Below are 21,114 nucleotides of genomic sequence, written 5' to 3'. Positions count from 1 at the left end.
AGAAGGTGGAATTTGAATTTAATTATGAATCTGGAATTAAAAGTTAGTCTAATGATGGCCATGAAACCATTGTCGATTGTTGTAAAAACCCATCTGGTTCACTAATGTCCTTTAGGGAAGGAAATCTGCTGTCCTCACCTGGTCTGGCCTACATGTGACTCCAGATCCACAGCAATGTGGTTAACTCTTACATGCCCTCTGAAATGGCCTAGCAAGTCACTCAGTTGTACATAACCATGACAAAGTCAATAAAAAGGAATGAAACCGGACAGACCACCCGGCATCGACCTAGGCACCGGAAACGACAATGGCAAACCCAGCCCTGTCGACCCTGCAAAGTCCTCTTTACTTACATCTGGGGGCTTGTGCCAAAGTTGGGAGAGCTGTCCCACAGACTAGTCAAGCAACAGCCTGACAGTCATACTCACGGAATCATACCTTACAGACAATGTCCCAGACACTGCCATCACCATCCCCGGGTATGTCCTGTCCCACCGGCAGGACAGACCCACCAGAGGTGGTGGCACAGTGGTATACAGTAGGGAGGGAGTTGCCCTGGGAGTCCTCAACATCGACTGCAGAACCCATGAAGTCTCATGGCATCAGGTCAAACATGGGCAAGGTAACCTCCTACTGATTACCACCTACCGCCCTCCCTCAGCTGATGACTGAGTACTCCTCCATGTTGAACACCACTTGGAGGAAACACTGAGGGTAGCAAGGGCACAAAATGTACTCTGGGTGGGGGACTTCAATGTCCATCATCAAGAGTGGCTGGGAGCACAACTAGTGACAGAGCTGGCCGAGTCCTAAAGGACATAGCTGCTAGACTGGGTCTGCGGCAGGTGGTGGGGGAACCAACACGAGGGAAAAACATACTTGACCTTGTCCTCACCAATCTCCCTGCCGCAGATGCTTCTGTCCATGACAGTATTGGTAGGAGTGACCACCGCACAGTCCTAGTGGAGACAAAGTCCCACCTTCACATTGAGGATACCGTCCATTGTGTTGTGTGGCACTATCACCGTGCTAAATGGGATAGATTTCGAACAGAGCTAGCAATACAAAACTGGGCATCCATGAGGTGCTGTGCGCCATCAGTAGCAGCAGAATTGTACTCAACCACAATCTGTAACCTCATGGTCCGGCATATCCCCCACTCTACCATTACCATCAAGCCAGGAGACCAACCCTAGTTCAATGAAGAGTGCAGGAGGGCATGCCAGGAGCAGCACCAGGCATATCTCAAAATGAGGTGTCGACCTGGTGAAGCTACAACCCAGGACTACTTGCATGCCAAACTGCGTAAGCAGCATGCGATAGACAGAGCTAAGCGATCCCATAACCAACGGTCAGATCTAAGCTCTGCAGTCCTGCCACATCCAGCCGTGAATGGTGGTAGACAATTAAACAACTAGCTGGAGGAGGTGGCTCCACAAATATCCCCATCCTCAATGATGGGGGAGCCCAGCACATCAGTGCGAAAGATAAGGCTGAAGCATTTGCAACAATCTTCAGCCAGAAGTGCCGAGTTGATGATCCATCTCGGCCTCCTCCTGAAGTCTCCAGCATCAGGCAATGACCATCTCCAACAAGAAAGAATCTAACCATCTCCCCTTGACATTCAACGGCATTACCATCGCTGAATCCCCCACTATCAACATCCTAGGGGTTACCATTGACCAGGAACTGAACTGGGCGGCGCAGTGGTTAGTACCGCAGCCTCACAGCTCCAGCAACTCAGGTTCAATTCTGGGTACTGCCTGTGCGGAGTTTGCAAGTTCTCCCTGTGACCACGTGGGTTTTCACCGGGTGCTCTGGTTTCCTCCCACAGCCAAAGACTTGCAGGTTAATAGATAAATTGCCATTATAAATTGCCCCTAGTATAGGTAGGTGGTAAGGGAATTGTGGGGATGTGGTAGGAATATGGGATTAATGCAGGATTAGTATGGGTGGTTGATGGTCGGCTCAGACTCGGTGGGCCGAAGGGCCTGCTTCAGTGCTATATCTCGAAATAAATAAATATAAATACTGTGGCTACAAGAACAGGTGAGAGGCTTGGAATCCTGAGGCGAGTAACTCACCTCCTGACTCCCCAAAGCCTACAAGGCACAAGTCAGGAGTGTGATGGAATACTCTCCACTTGCCTGGATGGGTGCAGCTCCAACAACACTCAAGAAGCTCAACACCATCCAGGACAAAGCAGCCCGCTTGATTGGCACCCCATCTACAAACATTCACTCCCTCCACCACCGACGCACAGTGGCAGCAGTGTGTACCATCTACAAGATGCACTGCAGCAACACAGCAAGGCTCCTTAGACAGCACCTTCCAAACCCGCGACCTCTACCAACCAGAAGAACAAGGGCAGCAAATACAAGGGAACACCACCACCTGCAAGTTCCTCTCCAAGTCACGCACCATCCTGACTTGGAACTATATCGCCGTTCCTTCACTGTCGCTGGGTCAAAATCCTGGAACTCCCTTCCTAACAGCACCATGGGTGTACCTACCCCACATGGACTGCAGCGGTTCAAGAAGGCAGGTCACCACCACCTTCTCAAGGGCAATTATGGATGGGCAATAAATGCTGGCCTGGCCAGCGACACCCACATCCCATGAATGAATAAAATAAAAAAAAAACTATCTTATATTTATGGTCCCTAATTTTCATCTCCCCCACAAGTGGGAACATCATCTCTAGGTCTACTATATCAAATCCTTCATAATTTTTAAAGACCTCTATTAGATCACTGCTTCGAGAGAAAAGAGCCCCAGCATGTTCAGTCTTTCCTTCTATCTGTTTACTGTTTTTTTCTCTTACACCTTTCTTCAATCTTTGTTTTTATAACAAAAGATAGCTCTGCAGATGCGCAAAGGGCCCACTGCCATGGTAATGGGATGGCTGGGTTAGGCATGTACAGCTTTGCCTCACTTGTCCAAAAGGTAACCAGCCAATACTGTTGGAGGGATCTCCCCTGATACTGGAGTCTCAGGCACTGGGCTGGGTAGTGGGAGTCCTATTCTGTTACACCTGGGCCTGCTTAGTGACCCCGGCTGCCCGGAAATGGAAAGCGTTCCCTCCCCCAGCACCAGAATCTCTCAGAACAGATCCATTCCCAAAATTGTATCCACCTCTGCACAGATGCTGCCTGACCTGCTGAGTTTCCCCAGCATTGTCTGTGTTTGTTTCAGATTTCCAGCATCTCCAGTGGTTCCTTTCAATCTTACTAACGCCTCTTATCTTGAGAAGCACAAAAAAAATTTAAAAAGCAGCCCTTCGCAGGCTTTAGTTTGGAACAGAAGCAAGGGAGAATGACGTACGAAGGGAGTGTGTTTCTTGTTTGAGCCCCATTTCAAACATGAATCTGTCTGTTAACCAGGAATGGCTCAGTCATACACAGCCTGACTCAATATAAACAGGATATTATTTCCCACAGTGCAGCAGGTTGACAGCATAAACAAGGCATGGGGAGAAGTTGTTTCCATCAGCAGGAGGGTCACTAACCAGAGGAGATAGATTTAAGGTAATTGGCAAAGGAACCAGAGGAGAGATGAGATTTAAAAAAAAACACAGGGAGTTGTTATGATCTGACTTGTGCTGCCTGGAAGCAGTTTCAATAATAACACTAAAAAGGGAATTGGATAAATACTTGAAAAGGAAATAAAAACAAAAACAAAATACTGCGGATGCTGGAAATCTGAAATAAAAACAAGAAATGGTGGTTCCACTCAGCAGGTCTGGCAGCATCTGTGGAAAGAGAAGCAGAGTTAACCCTTCTTCGGAACTGACAAATATTAAAAATGTCACAGGTTATAAGCAAGTGAGGTTGGGGTGGGACAAGAGATAACAAAGGAGAAGGCGCAGATTGGACAAGGCCACATAGCTGACCAAAAGGTCATGGAGCAAAGGCAAACAATATGTTAATGGTGTGTTGAAAGACAAAGCATTAGTACAGAATAGGTGTTGACGGACTGAATATTGAACAGCAGCAAGTGCAAACATGAAAAAAAACAGTGGGTAAGCAAACTGAACAAACTAAGATGAAATGAAATAAATGCAAAAAAAAGGTTGTAAAAAAGAAGAAAAAAGAAAAAACAACTAAAAATGAAAGTAAAATGGGGGGCTGTCATGCTCTGAAATTATTGAACTCAGTGTTCAGTCCGGCAGGCTGTAGTGTGCCTAATTGGTAGATGAGATGCTGTTCCTCGAGCTTGCGTTGATGTTCACTGGAACACTGCAGCAATCCCAGGACAGAGATGTGAGCATGAGAGCAGGGGGGAGTGTTGAAATGGCAAGCAACCGGAAGCTCAGGGTCCTGCTTGCGGACCGAGTGGAGGTGTTCCGCAAAATGGTCACCCAGTCTGCGTTTGGTCTCCCCAATGTAGAGGAGACCACATTGTGAGCAGCGAATACAGTATACTACATTGAAAGAAGTACAAGTAAATCGCTGCTTCACCTGAAAGGAGTGTTTGGGGCCTGGGATAGTGAGGAGAGAGGAGGTAAATGGGCAGGTATTACACCTCCTGCGATTGCAGGGGAAGGTGCCATGGGATGGGGACGAGGTGGTGGGGGTAATGGAGGAGTGGACCAGGGTGTCGTGGAGGGAACAATCCCTTCGGAATGCTGACAGGGGAAGGGAGGGGAAGATGCGTTTGGTAGTGGCATCACGCTGGAGGTGGCGGAAATGGCGGAGGATGATCCTTTGGATATGGAGGCTGATGGGGTGGAAAGTGAGGACAAGGGGAACCCTGTCACGGTTCTGGGAGGGAGGGGAAGGGTTGAGGGCAGAGGTACGGGAAATGGGCCGGACACGGTTGAGGGCCCTGTCAACAACAGTGGGGGGGAATCCTCGGTTGAGGAAAAAGGAGGTCATACCAGAAGCACCATCATGGAAGGTAGCATCATCAGAGCAGATGCGTCGAAGATGGAGAAACTGGGAGAATGGAATGGAGTCCTTACAGGAGATAGGGTGTGAAGAAGTGTAGTCGAGGTAGCTGTGGGAGTCGGTGGGCTTATAATGGATATTAGTAGACAACCTATCCCTAGAGATGGAGACAGAGAAGTCAAGGAAGGGAAGGGAAGTATCAGAGATGGACCATGTAAAGGTGAGAGAAGGGTGGAAATTGGAAGCAAAGTTGATAAAGTTTTCCAGTTCGGGGCGGGAGCAGGAAACGGCACCGATACAGTCATCAATGTACTGGAAAAAGAGTAGGGGGAGGGGGCCTGAGTAGGACTGGAACAAAGAATGCTCGACATATCCCACAAAAAGACAGGCATAACTAGGACCCATGCGGGTACCCATAGCGACACCTTTTACTTGAAGGAAGTGCGTGGAGTTGAAGGAGAAGTTGTTCAATGTGAGAACAAGTTCAGCCAGGCGGAGGAGGATGGTGGTGGATGGGGACTGGTTGGGCCTCTGTTCCAGGAAGAAGCGGAGAGCCCTCAAACCATCCTGGTGGGGGATGAAGGTGTAGAGCGATTGGACGTCCATAGTGAAGAGGAGGCGGTTGGGACCAGGAAACTGGAAATTGTCAAAATGACGTAGGGCGTCAGAAGAGTCACGGATGTAGGTGGGAAGAGACTGGACCAGCGGAGAAAAGATAGAGTCAAGATAGGAAGAAATAAGTTCAGTGGGGCAGGAGCAGGCTGACACAATGGGTCTGCCAGGACAGTCCCATTTGTGGATTTTGGGAAGGAGATAGAAGCGGGCTGTCCGGGGTTGCGGGACTATGAGGTTGGAAGCTGTAGGGGGAAGATCTCCAGAGGAGATAAGGTCAGTGACAGTCCTTTGGACGGTGGCTTGATGTTCGGTGGTGGGATCATGGTCCAGAGGGAGGTAGGAAGAAGTGTCTGTGAGTTGGCGTTGAGCTTCTGCAAGGTAGAGGTTGGTACGCCATACAACAACAGCACCACCCTTGTCTGCAGGTTTGATGACCATGTCGGGGTTAGACCTGAGAGAATGGAGTGCCTCAAGTTCAGAGAGGGACAGGTTAGAGTGAGTGAGGGGGGCAGAGAAATTGAGATGACCAATGTCTCGCCGACAGTTTTCAGTGGAGAGATCAAGAGCGGGTAAGTGGCCAGGGGAAGGGGTCCAGGTAGAGGGAGAATGCTGGAGGCTGGTGAATTGGTCTGCCGGTCGGGAGGAGGACTCCTGGTCAAAGAAGTAAGCCCGGAGGTGGAGGCGACGGAAGAAGAGCTCAACGTCATGCCAAGCGCGAAATTCATTGAGGTGGGGGCGTAAGGGGATAAAACTGAGACCTTTGCTGAGTGCAAAGAAAGGAAATATTTGCAGAGCTATGTGGAAAGAACAGGAGAGTGGGACCCTTTCAAAGAGCTGGCACAGGTACGATGGGTTGAATGGCCTTCTTTGCTTTAAGATTCTAAATTCTCCACATCATATAATGGGAAAATCGCCTTAGCTAAAAGTGGTGGGGACTATAATACCTTCTAATGCTGGTCCCAAATAATGCTGCTGGGGCTCAAGTTGTCTGACCCTTGGCTTCACTGCCTCAACCTGACCGCATGTGGCGATCATATCAAATTTGACCTTGACTACTCCATGAGCAGTCATACATCACCAAGCTTTTGCAAAAAGGGAATGGCGAGGCGAGGGGGAGGGGCAATAATGCAGCCACACTGTAAACAGAGCATGTCTCTCACATCTCAACAACAATGGTGTTAATCTCACAGTGTGCGTGTGAATAGCTCATTAAATCCAACCCTCCCAGTCACCCGAGGAGCTGAGTGGAGGGCATGGGGGTGGAACTGACACGTGAAGCTGACACTGAAACAGTCAATCGTAAATCAGATTAGTGTTATCAGCAATAACTATCTGTGAAAACTTGCCAAGGGCAGCTGTACTGGGTGCAAGCACAGGGGCCAAGCTTTATTGCTTTCAATGGTATAAAGGGAAAAACAGATGAAAGAGCAAAAATGGACGCCTGCTCCGCTGGCAGCCCAGGGAGCTTGTGCACTGACTCACTGAGCTGGACGAACTCTGACCTGATCACCTGTCTGTGTTGCGTTTCCTGGTCTTACCTGGCTCAGTGACAAAACCTTCACAATCAGTCACAGCTCCTCCCGGGTCAGGAAGGGGAAAATCAGCCCGTTTCGGACTTTGATTCAGACCCAGCAATCAAAACGGAAAGTATGTGTGGGGAGGGACAAGGTATTGGGATTAGGGCATGAATGTGATGCCTGCCATGGTCAAATAGCCTGCTGACAACCACTGTCTTGGCTCTGGTTTGAAGGCTGACCATTAGGATCAGGCATCAAAGAGCTGCCGGCGCCGTGGAAACAATTTACCCAGCAAGATTCAGGAAAGACAGGAGAAAACAATAAAAATAAAATATTTATAGATTCTATCCTATGTTACATAATTCTGAAATGCTTACAGCATCCACATGAACACTGAAGCTCTTCTTGTCAACTCAGTGAGCCAAGGCACCACCTGGTGGGACAATCCTGACACTGCTTACAGCTTCATTGCTACATTTCACCTTGAACTCAGTGACCTGAATTTTCGTTATGCTCCGATGGCTGGTGTAGCCAGTATTTTATCAATCACAGTTCTTACCTCAGTATGTTTTATAGAACCATACCTTGTTCTTAAGATGGGCGCAGATGTAAATTCATTTTCCACTTGGTCTTCAAACAGCAGGAACTGATCACCTTGCACTACCACCGTTAATTTGCTGAATGAGGAACCTTGCTGTCGGAAGAGTGAAGAGGAGGCATTTGTTTGCACTTTAATCTTTCAGAATCAGTGCACTAGTGACATGGCTGTCCCCCAGCTCATCTCACCTCCCCTTACCCCATCAAAGGTACAGTAGCATAGTGGTTATGTACTTCAGAGGCGTGCTCACATCCCATTACCACAACAGCTGCGGAGTTTAAATTCAGTTAATTAAATAAACCTGGAATAAAAAGCTACTGTCAGATTGCCTTAAAAACCTATCTGGTTCACTGATGCCCCTTTAGGGAAGGAAATCTGCTGTCCTGACCTGGCCTATATGTGATTCTTAATTGCTGTCTGAAATGGCCTATTAAGACACTCAGTTGTGTAGGGATGGGCAATGAATACTGACCTTGCCAGTGATGCCCATGTCCAGTGAACGAATGAAAAAAAACTCGCCCTTGGCCAATTCTCCCCTCTCTCTTGTTGGTTGATTCCTCCATTTCTGTTGTTCGATTCCCTCTCCTACTGCTGTTGATTCCCCCTCTCCAGTGGGGTGCTGTAGGTTGCGGGGGGTGGGGGAGAGGGGTTAAAATAAGTTGAAGTAGGTTTTTGAGGCAGTTTCTGAAAGTGGGAAGAATGCGGCGAGACTGAGGGGTTCAGGGCGTGAAATCACGTGCAAAGGCTGTGAGGACTGCAGGCTCTGTGACAATGATTGGGGAGTTTGAGGTTGGACAGACTGAGAAAAGCAGTGACTGTGAGCCAGAGTAGAAGAGGTTGGAGCGATAAGGTAGCATCAGGCCACAGAAAGGGAGGTGGAATCCTTCTGATAAAGAAGGATCAGGGTTGAGAAACCATAGATTAGTCACTTGAAGGGAATTGAATCTTAAACCTATTCATGTAAAACAGGATAAGGACTTAGTTACACAAAGTGCAGATGAAATCTCAACGCTTGACAATTCCTGTTGCAATTTTTAAAATTCTTTCACGGGATGTGGGCGTCGTTGGCTAGACCAGCATTTATTGCCCATCCCTAATTTCCCTTGAGAAGGTGGTGGTGAGCTGCTTTCTTGAACCGCCTCAGTCCATGTGAGGTAGGTACACCCACTGTGCTGTTAGGAAGGGAGTTCCAGGATTTTGACACGGTGACAGTGAAGAAATGGCGATATAGTTCCAAGTCAGGATGGTGTGTGGCTTGGAGGGGAACTTGCAGGTGGTGGTGTTCCCATGCATTTGCTCTTGTCCTTCTAGTTGGTAGAGGTCACTGGTTTGGAAGGTGCTGTCTCAGGAGCCTTGCTGTGTTGCTGCAGTGCATCTTGTAGATGGTACACACTGCTGCCACTGTGCGTCAGTGGTGGAGGGAGTGAATGTTTATAGATGGGGTGCTAATCAAGCGGGCTGCTTTGTCCTGGATGGTGTCGAGCATCTCGAGTGTTGGCGGAGCTGCACCCATCCAGGCAAGTGGAGAGTGTTCCATCACACTCCTGACTTGTGTCTTCTAGATGGTGGACAGGCTTTGGAGAGTCAGGAGATGAGTTACTCACCGCAGGATTCTTAGCTTCTGACTTGTTCTTGTAGTCACAGTATTTATATGGCTACTGCAGTTCAGTTTCTGATCAATGGAAACCCCAGGATGTTGATAGTGGGGGATTCAGCAATGGAAATCCACTAAATGTCAAGGGGAGATGGTTAGATTCTCTCATGTTGGTGATGGTCATTGCCTGGCACGTGTAGCATAAATGTAACTTGCCACTTATCAGCCCAAGCCTAAATGTTGTCAGGTCTTGCTACATATTGACACGAACTGCTTCAGTATCTGAGGAGTCATGAATGGTGCTGAATTTTGTGCAATCATCAGCGAACAGCCCCCACTTCTGACCTTATGATGGATGGAAGGTCATTGATGAAGCAGCTGAAGATGGTTGGGCCTAGGACACTAACCTATGGGGTCACTTCTGAAGAGGGGTCACAGACCTGAAACGTTAACTCTGCTTCTCTCTCCACAGATGCTGCCAGACCTGCTTTATAACCCTGAGGAACGTCTGCAGTGATGTCCTGAGACTGAGATGATTGACCTCCAACAACCATCTTCTTTTGTACTAGGTATGACTCCCATTGACTTCAATTTTGCTAGAGCTCCTTGATACCATACTCAGTCAAATGCTGCCTTGATGTCAAGGGCATTCACTCTCACCTCACCTCTTGAGTTCAGATCTTTTGTTCATGTTTGAACCAAGGCTGTAATGAGGTCAGGAGCTGAGTGGCCCTGGCAGAACTCAAACTGAGCGTCAGTGAGCAGGTTATTGCCGAGTAATTTCTAAACTTCCACCTTGCTGTAGCCAAATTCTGACCTTGGTCCCACTCACTACCTGAAGCTAAAGATCATGAGAAGGGGGTGTTAAGAATTACCCAGGACAGAGTGGGGTAATGATTCTCCTTTCTTAACAAATTCACCTTAACCACGATCCAGCTTGCAAGCACAAAAATTACCAGCCAACCATAAAACAATGCTCATTTATTTTTCTGTCTCTGCATTGAGCATTTTCTTCAGTAAGGTTCGTTAAGAGGAACCAAGTGAGAAATGGCTCGTTTTCCACAGCTTTTTACTACCAGCAAGTAGATGGATTGACAAAACAGCAAAAATGTTATTCTTCCACTGTGCATATATCCTTTTTTATAATTACTTGTTCTTGGGATGTGAGCATCGCTGTCAAGGCCAGCATTTATTGTCCATCCCTAATTTCCCATGAGAAGGTGGTGGTGAACCTCCTTCTTAAACCATTGCAGTCCTTGCGGTGTGGGTACAGTCACAGTGCTGTTAGGGAGGGAGTCCCAGGACTTTGACCCAGTGAGAGTGGAGGAATGGCAATATATTTCCCAGTCAGGATGAAGTGTGATTTGGAAGGGAACTTGCAGGTGGTGGTGTTCCCATGCATCTGCTGCCCTTGTCCTTCTTGGTGGTAGAGGTTGCAGGTTTGGAAGGTACTGTGGAAGGAGCCTTGGCGAGTTGCTGCAGTGCATCTTGTAGATGGTACACACTGCTGCCACAGTGCATTGGTGGTAGAGAGAGGGAATCCAACCTGAAGTATGCAACCTGCACCTTTTCTCGGATTTTTTTAATCAAGGATTTTCTCTGATTGTTGACTTCTCCACCCTGTAGGATCTATAATGCCCACTTCAGGTTCTATTCAAAGAGGAGCAGGAAACTAATATTTAACCCTCAACCAAACACCATTTAAAAAAAATATTATCTGGGCTGGGCTCATTTTAACATCTCATCTGAAAGGTACCACCTCCAACAGTACAGCACTCCCTCAGTACTGAACCTGTGGTTATGTCGTTAATTTTCTGCACGTAACCTTGTCACTAACTCCACTTTCCTCCCATTGTCTTAAGCTGAACCTCAGCTTCTGACCCCATAGTAGCCTCTCATGGAATACAGAAGGCCATTCAGCCCATCATGCCTCTGCCAGCTCTTTGAAGGCACTATTCAATGAGTCCCACTGCTCTATCCCCACACCCCACTCTTTCCCCATAGCCCTGCATATTTTCCCCCTTCTCTCGCTCTCTCATATATATGTATCCAGTTTCCTTTTGAAAGTTATTATTGAATTTGCTGCCACTACTTTTCAGATCATAACAACTCTGCATGAAAAATATTCTAATTTCTACCATGGTTCTTAAATCTCTGTCCAATTAATATCACCCCTCCTGCCAGTGAAAAGTTTCTAATTTAAACCATTTTAAAAAAAACACGCGCGCGCAGAAGATTCCAACTGGCAGTTTTGTTTGTTCCTTCCTTTGGCACTTGCTCCTCGCCTCAGACTCCTCCCTATCTATTGTATCAATACCCATTATCATTTTGAAAATCTCTATCTCCCCGTAACCTTCTGTGCTCTAAAGAAAACCATCTCAGCTTCTCCAGATAACTGAAGCCCCTCATCCCTGCTACCATTCCAGTAAATATCCTCTGCACCCTCTCCAAAGCCTTGACATCCTTCCTGTAATGAGGTGCTCAGACACCACTCCATCACAAATATCGCCCATTTCCACCATCGTCGCTTTAGCTGTCTCCACCCCTACTTTAGCTCAGCAGCTGAAACCCTTCGCCTATCCCATCCTCACCAGACTATTCCAGTGCTCTCTTGGCCGACCTCCCATTAGTTAACCATTCTAAACTTCAGCTCATCCAAATCTCTGCTCCCCTAATCCTATTGCACACCCCAGTTCTACTTGTTCTTCACTCCAGATCCTAGATTCGCAAATTCCTCAGTCTTTTGAGTTTAATTCCCTCCCCTGGTGTTGTCCTCCATCAAAACCTTCTCCAGAGTTACGAGCCACTGCCCAAATTCAGTCACTCTGACTGGGCCTCTCATTCATCCCTCCCCATCACCCCACTATCAGCAGCCGTGCTTCCAGCCACCTAGGTCCCATGTTCTGGAACTCACTCCCTCTGCCTCTCAAAATCCCCACCTCTTAGACCAAGCCTCTGGTCACCGCTCCTAATAACTCTCTCGGCCCATTGTCCATTTTACCTCTTTAAGCCTTTGTGAAACATCTTGGGACATTTCCCTACATTAAAGACTCTTTATAAAGTTGGTCACTGGCTAATGACCAGGAGCAAGAACCGCAGACGAGTATTTTTCTGCCCAGTTGAGATCAGATTCTTTATTCATAAATAATAACCATCAAACATGAAAAATAAAATTGCTCCTCCCAATTGTTGAGCCAGTATCCAGATACCAACCATCCGAAGTATGAGCGACTTTAATGATGTGAGCTCAATTAGGTAGATGTGGAGTCAAGTTGAGGGGAAACGACACATTTATTAAACTGAAGGAGAATCTTCTCAATGGGAATGTCCCTACAGAGTTAAATCAGCACTGTTTGGGGGGTAAACCCCTATCTCAACAAAATACGTTCATTTGGAAAAACAGACCTGTTAATACACATAGTGCTAGGCTGAACAAGGAACTTACAGTCAAACCTGCATCAAATGGACACTTGTGAGGCTGAACCTAAACTGTAACCTCTACAACCAGATTAATCCATTACTCTGGAGTGCTGATCCAGTGTCGAGGTTGTTTCTGCCAGATTTGGGGGTGGGAAGGAGATGGGATGGGAGGGGGGAAATGGGGCGGGACAATGCTCTCCCCCATTTTACACTCCCACCCAGTGCTGTGCTCGAATCAGAAACTGGCCAGAGGGGCGTGAGTGGAGTGGCAGTCCACTGCAATCAGACCATTTACATAGCCACCAGAGAGGACCTCATAAAAAAAGCCACTTATCCAGGCCCCACAGTTTTCTAAAGTATATCTCAGCTCCAACTCTCAGGAGGATCCCAGTCTGGCAGGGGAGAGCCAATGGAAACCAGCAAGCACTGGAGAAATCATTAGCAAAAGAAGCAGAGGGAGGAGGAGAATTATTTTTTAAAACGGAATGAGTTATTAAAATCTGGAAGCAGATTCAATAGTAACTTTCAAAAGGGAATTGGATAAATACTTGAAAGAGAAAAGAATTCGCACAGCTATGGGTTAAAGAGCAGGGGAGTGAGACTGTTAGGATGGCTCTTGGAAAGAGCTGGCACAGGCACAATGGGCCAGATGTCCTCCTCCTGTGCTGTATGATTCTGTGATTACTCTGTGCTTAGCCTATTTGTGATGCTGTGAGGTTTGGATGACAGAATCGTGGATCTTACTTGAAGTTGGGAGCTATAATGGGGTTGGGTCCTGTTCAGGGAGGGCTATGATGAGGGTGGGTCTTGCTTGGGGGCTTTTAGGGGATTTGGTCCCATCCGGGCATTATGGTGGGGTTGGGTCCTGCTCCTTTCAACCAATGGCCACATGCAGCCCTACTTGCAGTTCAATGTAGGTGCATTTGGCAAACAACTTATATTGGTTGAATCAGGTTCGCAGTTTACACTCAAGGTGACCATTAAAACAGGCTTCTCTGTAGGTACGGACACATTAATAACACTTATCTTTACCTATTACTTGCAGTAAGATTACAATTCCTGCTCACACTGGTTTCCATAATTCTGTTCAATTACACCTCAAATTATTTGAAATACTGATCGCAATGATTTTATGGATTTTACATTTACATATTCACCAAGCCAGTTCCTGCATCAACACAGGTCTGTAGTGTATCACTATATTAACTCTCCTCATTCTATAAGAGGCCATCCAGTGTTAACATGCCCTCTTAGAGGAGGGCATTTTAAAAACAAAGTGTACAAAAAGAGTGTTAACATTGTGTACAATCATGGATGGCCCCAACACATTATTGCAGTAAGGTACTGTATATGTATTTTATATATATATATAAAAACACACAAATATGATCTTAATTATAAGCAGATAATGGCTGAAATGAGAATCCAGAGGCTCTGAACATCAATGAAAGGGGGGAGAAGGGGTTCCTTATACTGACCCCTTATCGTTTCTTTTTTCCCCATTTCTCCCTCCGCCCATGTCCCATCTCAACAGTCCAACTAGTAATTAGCAAAGCATTCTATGCTCTCATCCTCACTGTTCACACCAAATAAAGGTTCAGTCAGCAGCACCATCTCTGCCGCAGGTTGAACTGGGTCTCCTCTTGGAACCCAGTTTAGGAATAAAACATATTTACTTAAAATTTTCCTTTCTTTTCCCTCTCCAGGTTTCATTCCAGCTAGCTATGTTCACCCCCAAAATATAACTGAAATGGCTCAGTGGGTGAATGAACCGCATGCCTGGAGTTGGCATGCTGCACTTGGCCTCAGTGCCAATTAGTTGTTTGGGGGGGGTGGGAAGTTGGGGGGAGAGGGGTTACTTTGCTGAGCTTTCCTGTCTGGAATTATTATCCTGTGATTCCTGCTGGATTAAGACTTATTTATGGATGTCAGGTGACCGGAGGGTTGAAGTGAGTTACAGTACTCCCATGGTTAATGCTTCAACTCCCTTTCAGTGAAATTATCTAATTTTTTCACTCACTGACGCCCTTGTTCATTTTAAGTGCAGCCTGCCTGTAAAACTCTGCATGTTCTGCCGACATCCCCCCACTCTCCTTCCCCTCCATACGAGTATCTTGGGCCTCCAAAAACCTATCTAGTCTATTGGTGGCAAGGCTTGACTCAACAACCAACTAACAGACTTTGGGATTTGTGACAGAGTTGGCATCAGGAGGGGAGTGGTGCACAGAAGTCCTGCCCCATTGCACTTCCAGCACAGACAAAAGGACATTGGAAAATTTTGGGGGCCCTTTGGTCATGCTGGCTCTCTGGAGGAGCAATCGATCCACTTCATTGCATTCTCCTGCTCTCTCCCCATAATCTTCTAAAACCTAAATAAAACATTTCAAATATTTATGCACTTCTATTTTAAAAGCAATTATGGATTTTGGCAGGTCAATTCATAGCTTAACAACCCATTGGATAAAAATATTCTCCTAATCTCTCCATTCGTCCTTTTAGTAATTATCTTAAATCCATGCCCTCTAAATATCAATTCATCCCACGATTTACTTTATCAAATCTTTTCATAATCTTGAATACATCTATCAAATCTCCTTTAACTTTCTTTGCTTGATAATCCCAGTTTGTCTAATCGTCATAATAATTAAGCCTCTCATCAAATGTAACATAAAATCACCTGTACTGGACTCTGAACTAAACCTGAACTGCCATGTCATTTTTTTTTAGACTGTAAGATAAGTTAATAAGACTTTTGGTTACATTGGCAATGCAGTAGAAATAATTTAAATTTGTCCCTCTACCCTGTTTCTCCTTTTGGTCATTTAGTAAACCACATGCCATTCCTGAGCAAAGTGTGCAGCCTGCCTGCCTGTTCCAGGCTTCTGCTCGGCTCACTCAGTCTCCAAAAGGCAGCCCAGGACTGCTGTGCCACCCCTGGCTGTACACTTCATGGTATACCAATCCTGGCTGGGCCCCATAAATTCATATCAGTCACAATTTTCTCCTGAAGATGAAGGGGGTGTAGTTCCACGGGGCTCTGGCTTCCTGCTGGCTACCTCACATCTGATCCAGCAGGCTATTTGACTGCTGATGGCATCACAGCCAAGCCAAAATCTTAACCTCACCCCCACCTTCTGGCAGGGGTTCACTGGAAGTATCTAGGAAGCCTAGGTGATTCCCTAGGCGATGTGAGCAGAGGCCAAATGTAACATCTCAAGGCAACTCCTTATTTTTCACCCCATTTTCTTTTTGATTCCCAAATGCTTTGCCTCCTATTAATTTCACTCAGGCCTCGCATTCTCATTACCAGCCGAACACTAACCACTACTCAAGTTTAATGGAAAACGTTTCGTCTAATCCAGCTTTTCTTAAATTATAACACGATATATCATTGAAATACAATTCCTTACCATTCATCTAACTCCATCAACAGTATAATACTTACATTATTTGTAAGAATGCACGTTTGAAGCAATTATTACTTATTACATAATTTCTAATGTTTGCACTTGCTTAGAAAGATTTTAAGGTAAGAAATGGTTGCAGAAATTTTTTTTAACTGAACCAGGTTTATCTGTTAACTAACTTAATGAATCTTAGCAAGCAATGTATTTAATAGTTTATTTTAACATATGTAAAAGGGAAGTATTCCATTCTCCTATGAGCCACCTCACTATCTCAAGGATGGTTTAGTGAGAGAGTGGACACTTCCCCATAATGACCCACCCACCTGTTCCCCCAAATCTCTCTCTGTAAGTAGGATTCTGTCACCTGCCTGGTTTTAGACTCAGCTGTCCAGAGATTTTTATACTTTAATTTGGGCAGCATTTCTGCTTGAAGTAGAAACCTTGCTTCCTCCAGTTCCTTCCACTTCCAACGAGGCTAGGTTTGCCATATTTCTGGAGGCATCATCACATCCTGCTGTCAACCCTACCCCACGCACACTCCCGTCAATGGTCGGGCAACACATCCAACCTTGTGGCACATCACCGACCCACGGTAGTAGGGAAAGGCCTCATTGCCCGATTGCAGCAAACAGCCACGTCCAATATATTTTATAACTAGTAAACAAAAGTTTACTGGAAAACAGAAGCATTCTGGGGTGTCCATAATAAAAAACAGAAACAAATTCTTATTACAGAGCATAACAGACAAGGGAGACAAACCAACATGGTTGACTACAACCAAACTTTCCACAAAGGCTACTTGTGAAAAGCCAGTGCACACATGCACTCCATCATTACAACTTCTTTAACAAATAGTGCCAATTAATGACATCGAGCAGAACGTGATGAAGACTGAAGGTGAAAAATAGGGCCATGATTTTGTCGGTCTTTTTTTTTTAAATGCATCGATGACTTTTTTCCCGAGTTTTCTTGTGGCAGCACCCCAGAGATTAGTCCTTAATTTCTGGACAGTCCAGGGCAATCCTGGAGGGTTGGCAATCCAGTCTTTGGTTATTAAGGTTTCCAGCAAATTTCCCTCACCTATAGCAAAATAAGACTTCAGAACTGAGGGCACAATCCCACCCTCTGCCTCAGCCACCCTGATCATGTTCCTGTAAAAGCTTTGGACCCGGCAATCCTATCAAAATTACTTGACAGATGAACTGATACCCGCCAGCCTCTGCACTTCACCAGTTAGGTTGAGGGCAGGGGAGGGTAAGGGGGTCTGCCCATAAATCACTGCAGCTCAAAGTACTTATGGCCTAGAGTGTTTGTTTGCCAGACCTCAATGCAGGTACATGTCTTGCCGATAAGACTCCGTAAATATATCCGGTCCGACACGCTCTGGACAAAATCACTTGACCAGACGTTAAATAAATAATGTGATACTGAGACCCTGCTCTACATTTTGGGGAAAAAAAAAATCACTTTTGTACTAACAGAAGCAGGGATCAGTGCGACCAAAGCCCTCACAGTACATTCAACTAACACCCTGGGCAGTTCTCATCTTCGCCCATCCCTCAAATCACTAGGTTGGGAAAATGAACTCACCCTAACTATCCAAAATATATCATTAAGATAGATTTGGTTCTTCTGGCCCCTCTCCATGTGAATATAGGATATTAAAGGAGGGTACAACTTCATTATGGCAAGTTGTGGTGTGAATTCTTGCAAATTCCTACACTTACTGAGTGTTGCATGGCTCTATACCTGATTCCACGATTTCCAAGCAAAGAATCCCAGACACAGTGAAAATGGCAACTTCTGAGCAGATTGGCATGATAACAAATCTCTTCCCTTAAGGACCATGTACTTATGCACACAGTATGCTATTCTCCTGTAAAATAAAACTCCACTGCAATTCAAAGCTCATGCTGCAGTTCCCCTTCAGCACGAGTTACATGATTTGTTCATGTGACCTGAAGGCCCTGGCAGGGAAAGGCAACAGGTGGTCTAAAGCCATTAACTACAAACTTCACCTGGATATTTTATACGATTTACAAGCTGGAATATGTTTGGAGGATGTTGATGGTTACAGAGCCAAGGTGGGAAGATGGAGTTAAGAGACAGAGCATCCGTGATCTAATTCAATGGCGGAACAGACTCAAGGGGCTGAATGGCCTTGACCAATTCAGATAACTCGGGGTTGAGGCAGTAATCTGATCCAAGGTTCACACTTGCTTTCCTCTAAAGGTCACTTCCCCTCATTAACTCTCTCTCTCTTGCTAACTTCTTAAATTTCTCTCTCTGACTCTACCTTGGCCTTCTCCCCAGTTCCATTACACCCTGCTTAGGGCCCAGCTCTTCCTGCTGAGACAGTGCTCTCTCTGAGTCCATGTATTGCCTAATGACAGGCCATTCTGGTTCAAGGTGAAGTTGAGCACTAAATGATGGCTCATTCCTCGCACTACTCCATGAAATGTTAGTAAGATACTTCTGTAATGTTGAACTTCGTTACATAGTTTTCACTGGAACATGAAGTTTCTAATCTACAAGTCCAGCTTTTCATATTGTTACAAATATTAGTTTGGTTTGAATTAAGACAGCCTTGGGACATATTGCAGAGTATGAATGTGTGAAACTTAATGCAAATGGTTACAAATATGCAAGAAATGACATTACAGAAAGTTACAACATTTCACCATAAATTGCTGGGACATGGAATAACGCAATTAAAATAGTGTGAGGAATGGGGCACTCACTTTGTCCAAATTGACTCTACTTAGCGTCACACTTTGCAATGGTTATAATGATGTCAGGCAATGTGTGTGCAGTAATGCACCGACTTGCATCTATAGTTACATCGATAGCTTCTTTCTTTAGAAGAGATTAGGTTGAGAGGTGACCCGATAGAGGTCTTTAAAATTATGAAAGAATCCGATCGGGTAGACATAGCAAAGATACTTCCACTTGTGTGGAGTCCAAAACTAGGGATCATAAATATGAAATAGTCACTAATAAATCCCATGAGGAATCCAGGAAAAGCTTCTTTACTCAGCGAGTGGCGAGAATGTGGAATTTGCTACCACAGGGCGTGACTGAAGGTAAATAGCATAGATACATTTCTAGCTTCCCCTAAATGCATGAGGGAGAAAGGAATATGCTGATCGGGTGAGATGAAGAGGGATAAGAGGAGGCTCGTGGGGAGCATTCTACTGCTTTACACAGAAAGCAGTGAATATACAGAGCGATCGTCCAGGGAGAAAGAGGGAGTTGGATAGGTATTGGGCAGAGAACCCAAATGAAGATTGAGAGACAGAGCAATGTACAGTATCTTCAAACTTGGAGACTGATTAGTTGAACCAAATGGTCTCTTACTACCCTGCTTTTGGGTACAATTACAGGAATTGGGTTTAGATTTCTCAGCTCTATTAGTGAATTAGGAGGAGATAACCAAACTTCAAAGAGAAAGTGCCTCGGGTTGGGTGGGTAGGTGGGTGGGGGAGGAGGAAGAATTATTTTTGAAGAAGAACATTCTCTCCTCCCTTTTTATTCTTAAACAAAAAGATACATTTGGATGACTTTTGGCTCATTTAAGTCATCCTTTTAGAATCTCAACCCGACTACCTTCCAGTTCCAGCATTTAAAGCAGTTCTATATTTGTTCAATAAAGTAATGCTTTCCCAGCGGCCCAGTTGATAAAACAAGCATGCAAATGAGACAGGGACCGAGAAGGTGTCTTGGATTAGCTGATCTCAGTTGGGCTGACAATACTACTACTAACTTCAGTGCTACTGGACAAGGCAATGGGGGAAGAAAACAAATTCAGGCAGGGTTTCCGCTCCCGATAATTACTCAATGGACTCTTCCATGAAGCATGCATGTGTGAACGTGGCGCGGGTAGGGCCAGCCTTAGCTGTTGACACTCTCTGCTAGCCTAATTTAAAAAGTAAATTATTCTGACATATCTCGCTGATAAAATTAACTCCTATGCTCTCTCATCATGATTCTTTCAGGTTATTGCAAATTTTCTTCCCTTTCTCTCTCCATAGCACTGCCCCTTGCTGGGGTACTGAACCCACTGGTAACATGCCCAAGTAGCCATTGTTTAGAAATGGTCAGTGTACTGGCACTTGCTGCGAGATAGTTATATCCACACAAACGTACACACATACACACACACACAGAGCGACTGGTAATTATCAGAGGTGGAAACCCTGGTCAAGCCTTTTTCTCTAACACCAAATGCCCTAAAGACAACTGAATCCCTTCCTCAGTACTGTCACACCATCTGCGATTAGCAAACTCAGTGCATTGATCCTGGTGTCTTTCCACTCATTATTGCTGTTCTTCCTAGGATAAACCCACTAAGTCATCCCTGTAGCTGTAATGTAGCGTGAGTTTTTAAACCAATCTCACTGCACAGATGCCAAACCTACTGAATTCACCTCCCCTCCCACCCTCCCCCAGCCCCAGAAGCATCCAACTCAGCTGTGAGCACGTACAAAGTTGCTCCCTCCCTGTTGCAACTGCATTTAAACACAAGAGAAAAATGCAGCATGCGAGGCAACTGGGGTTATCTCAGTGTAATGAGGTCATGATTCATGACTGTATTCATCATTTTACCGAACGCAATTTTTTTTAAAATTTAAAAAGGTTGCAGTGACAATTAAACTGAACCGGTTTTATCCATTAATTTAAGTCCTTCATCAAAAAACTGTATTTGCCAAAATCATTGTCATCTGGTGCGATCAGCATGTCCTTCTTGGCTTTGGCAAGTTTCATTTTCATTACATCTTTGCGTTCCATCCACTCTTCCAGCTCCGACTGGCTGTGGGCAAATCGGCAGTTATCACCCTCGGGACAACATCTCTTCCTTTGTCTGGGGAAAGGAAAGAGTTAAAATACATAAACAGGAACAGGGGAACAGGTGCAGGCCATTCAGCCCCTCGAGCCTGTTCAATTAGATCAAGGAATTACATAGAATGTACAGGACAGAAACTGACCCAGCTGATCCATGCCAAGTGTTCTTGCTCCTCAGGAACCTCCTCCCACCCTGCTTCATCTAATCCTATCAACATAACCAACTAGTTCT

At 45.6% G+C, this 21,114-nt stretch overlaps 1 protein-coding gene and 1 long non-coding RNA gene across 4 annotated transcripts in view; one reads left to right on the top strand and one right to left on the bottom strand.

The window, feature by feature from the left end:
• Nucleotides 1–21,114, top strand: part of LOC137353303 (uncharacterized) — a 68,530-nt gene that overhangs the window by 30,999 nt on the left and 16,417 nt on the right. The window contains exon 2 of the long non-coding RNA XR_010969836.1: nt 9,686–9,782. This is a non-coding gene — a long non-coding RNA (uncharacterized lncRNA). The remainder of the gene's footprint in view (nt 1–9,685; nt 9,783–21,114) is intronic.
• zc3h7bb (zinc finger CCCH-type containing 7Bb) overlaps nt 12,486–21,114 on the bottom strand; it is a 107,729-nt gene continuing 99,100 nt past the window's right edge. For all 3 annotated transcript variants that reach the window (XM_068019430.1, XM_068019432.1, XM_068019431.1), the window contains one exon: nt 12,486–20,901. In XM_068019430.1, the coding sequence (XP_067875531.1) occupies nt 20,712–20,901 (190 nt within the window). In that variant the 3' untranslated portion in view covers nt 12,486–20,711. The remainder of the gene's footprint in view (nt 20,902–21,114) is intronic.

This window comes from Heterodontus francisci, chromosome 41 (assembly GCF_036365525.1).
Source record: "Heterodontus francisci isolate sHetFra1 chromosome 41, sHetFra1.hap1, whole genome shotgun sequence".
NCBI lineage: Eukaryota > Metazoa > Chordata > Chondrichthyes > Heterodontiformes > Heterodontidae > Heterodontus > Heterodontus francisci.
Note: the sequence above shows the minus strand (reverse complement) of the source record. Positions and strands in the feature narration are given on the sequence as shown.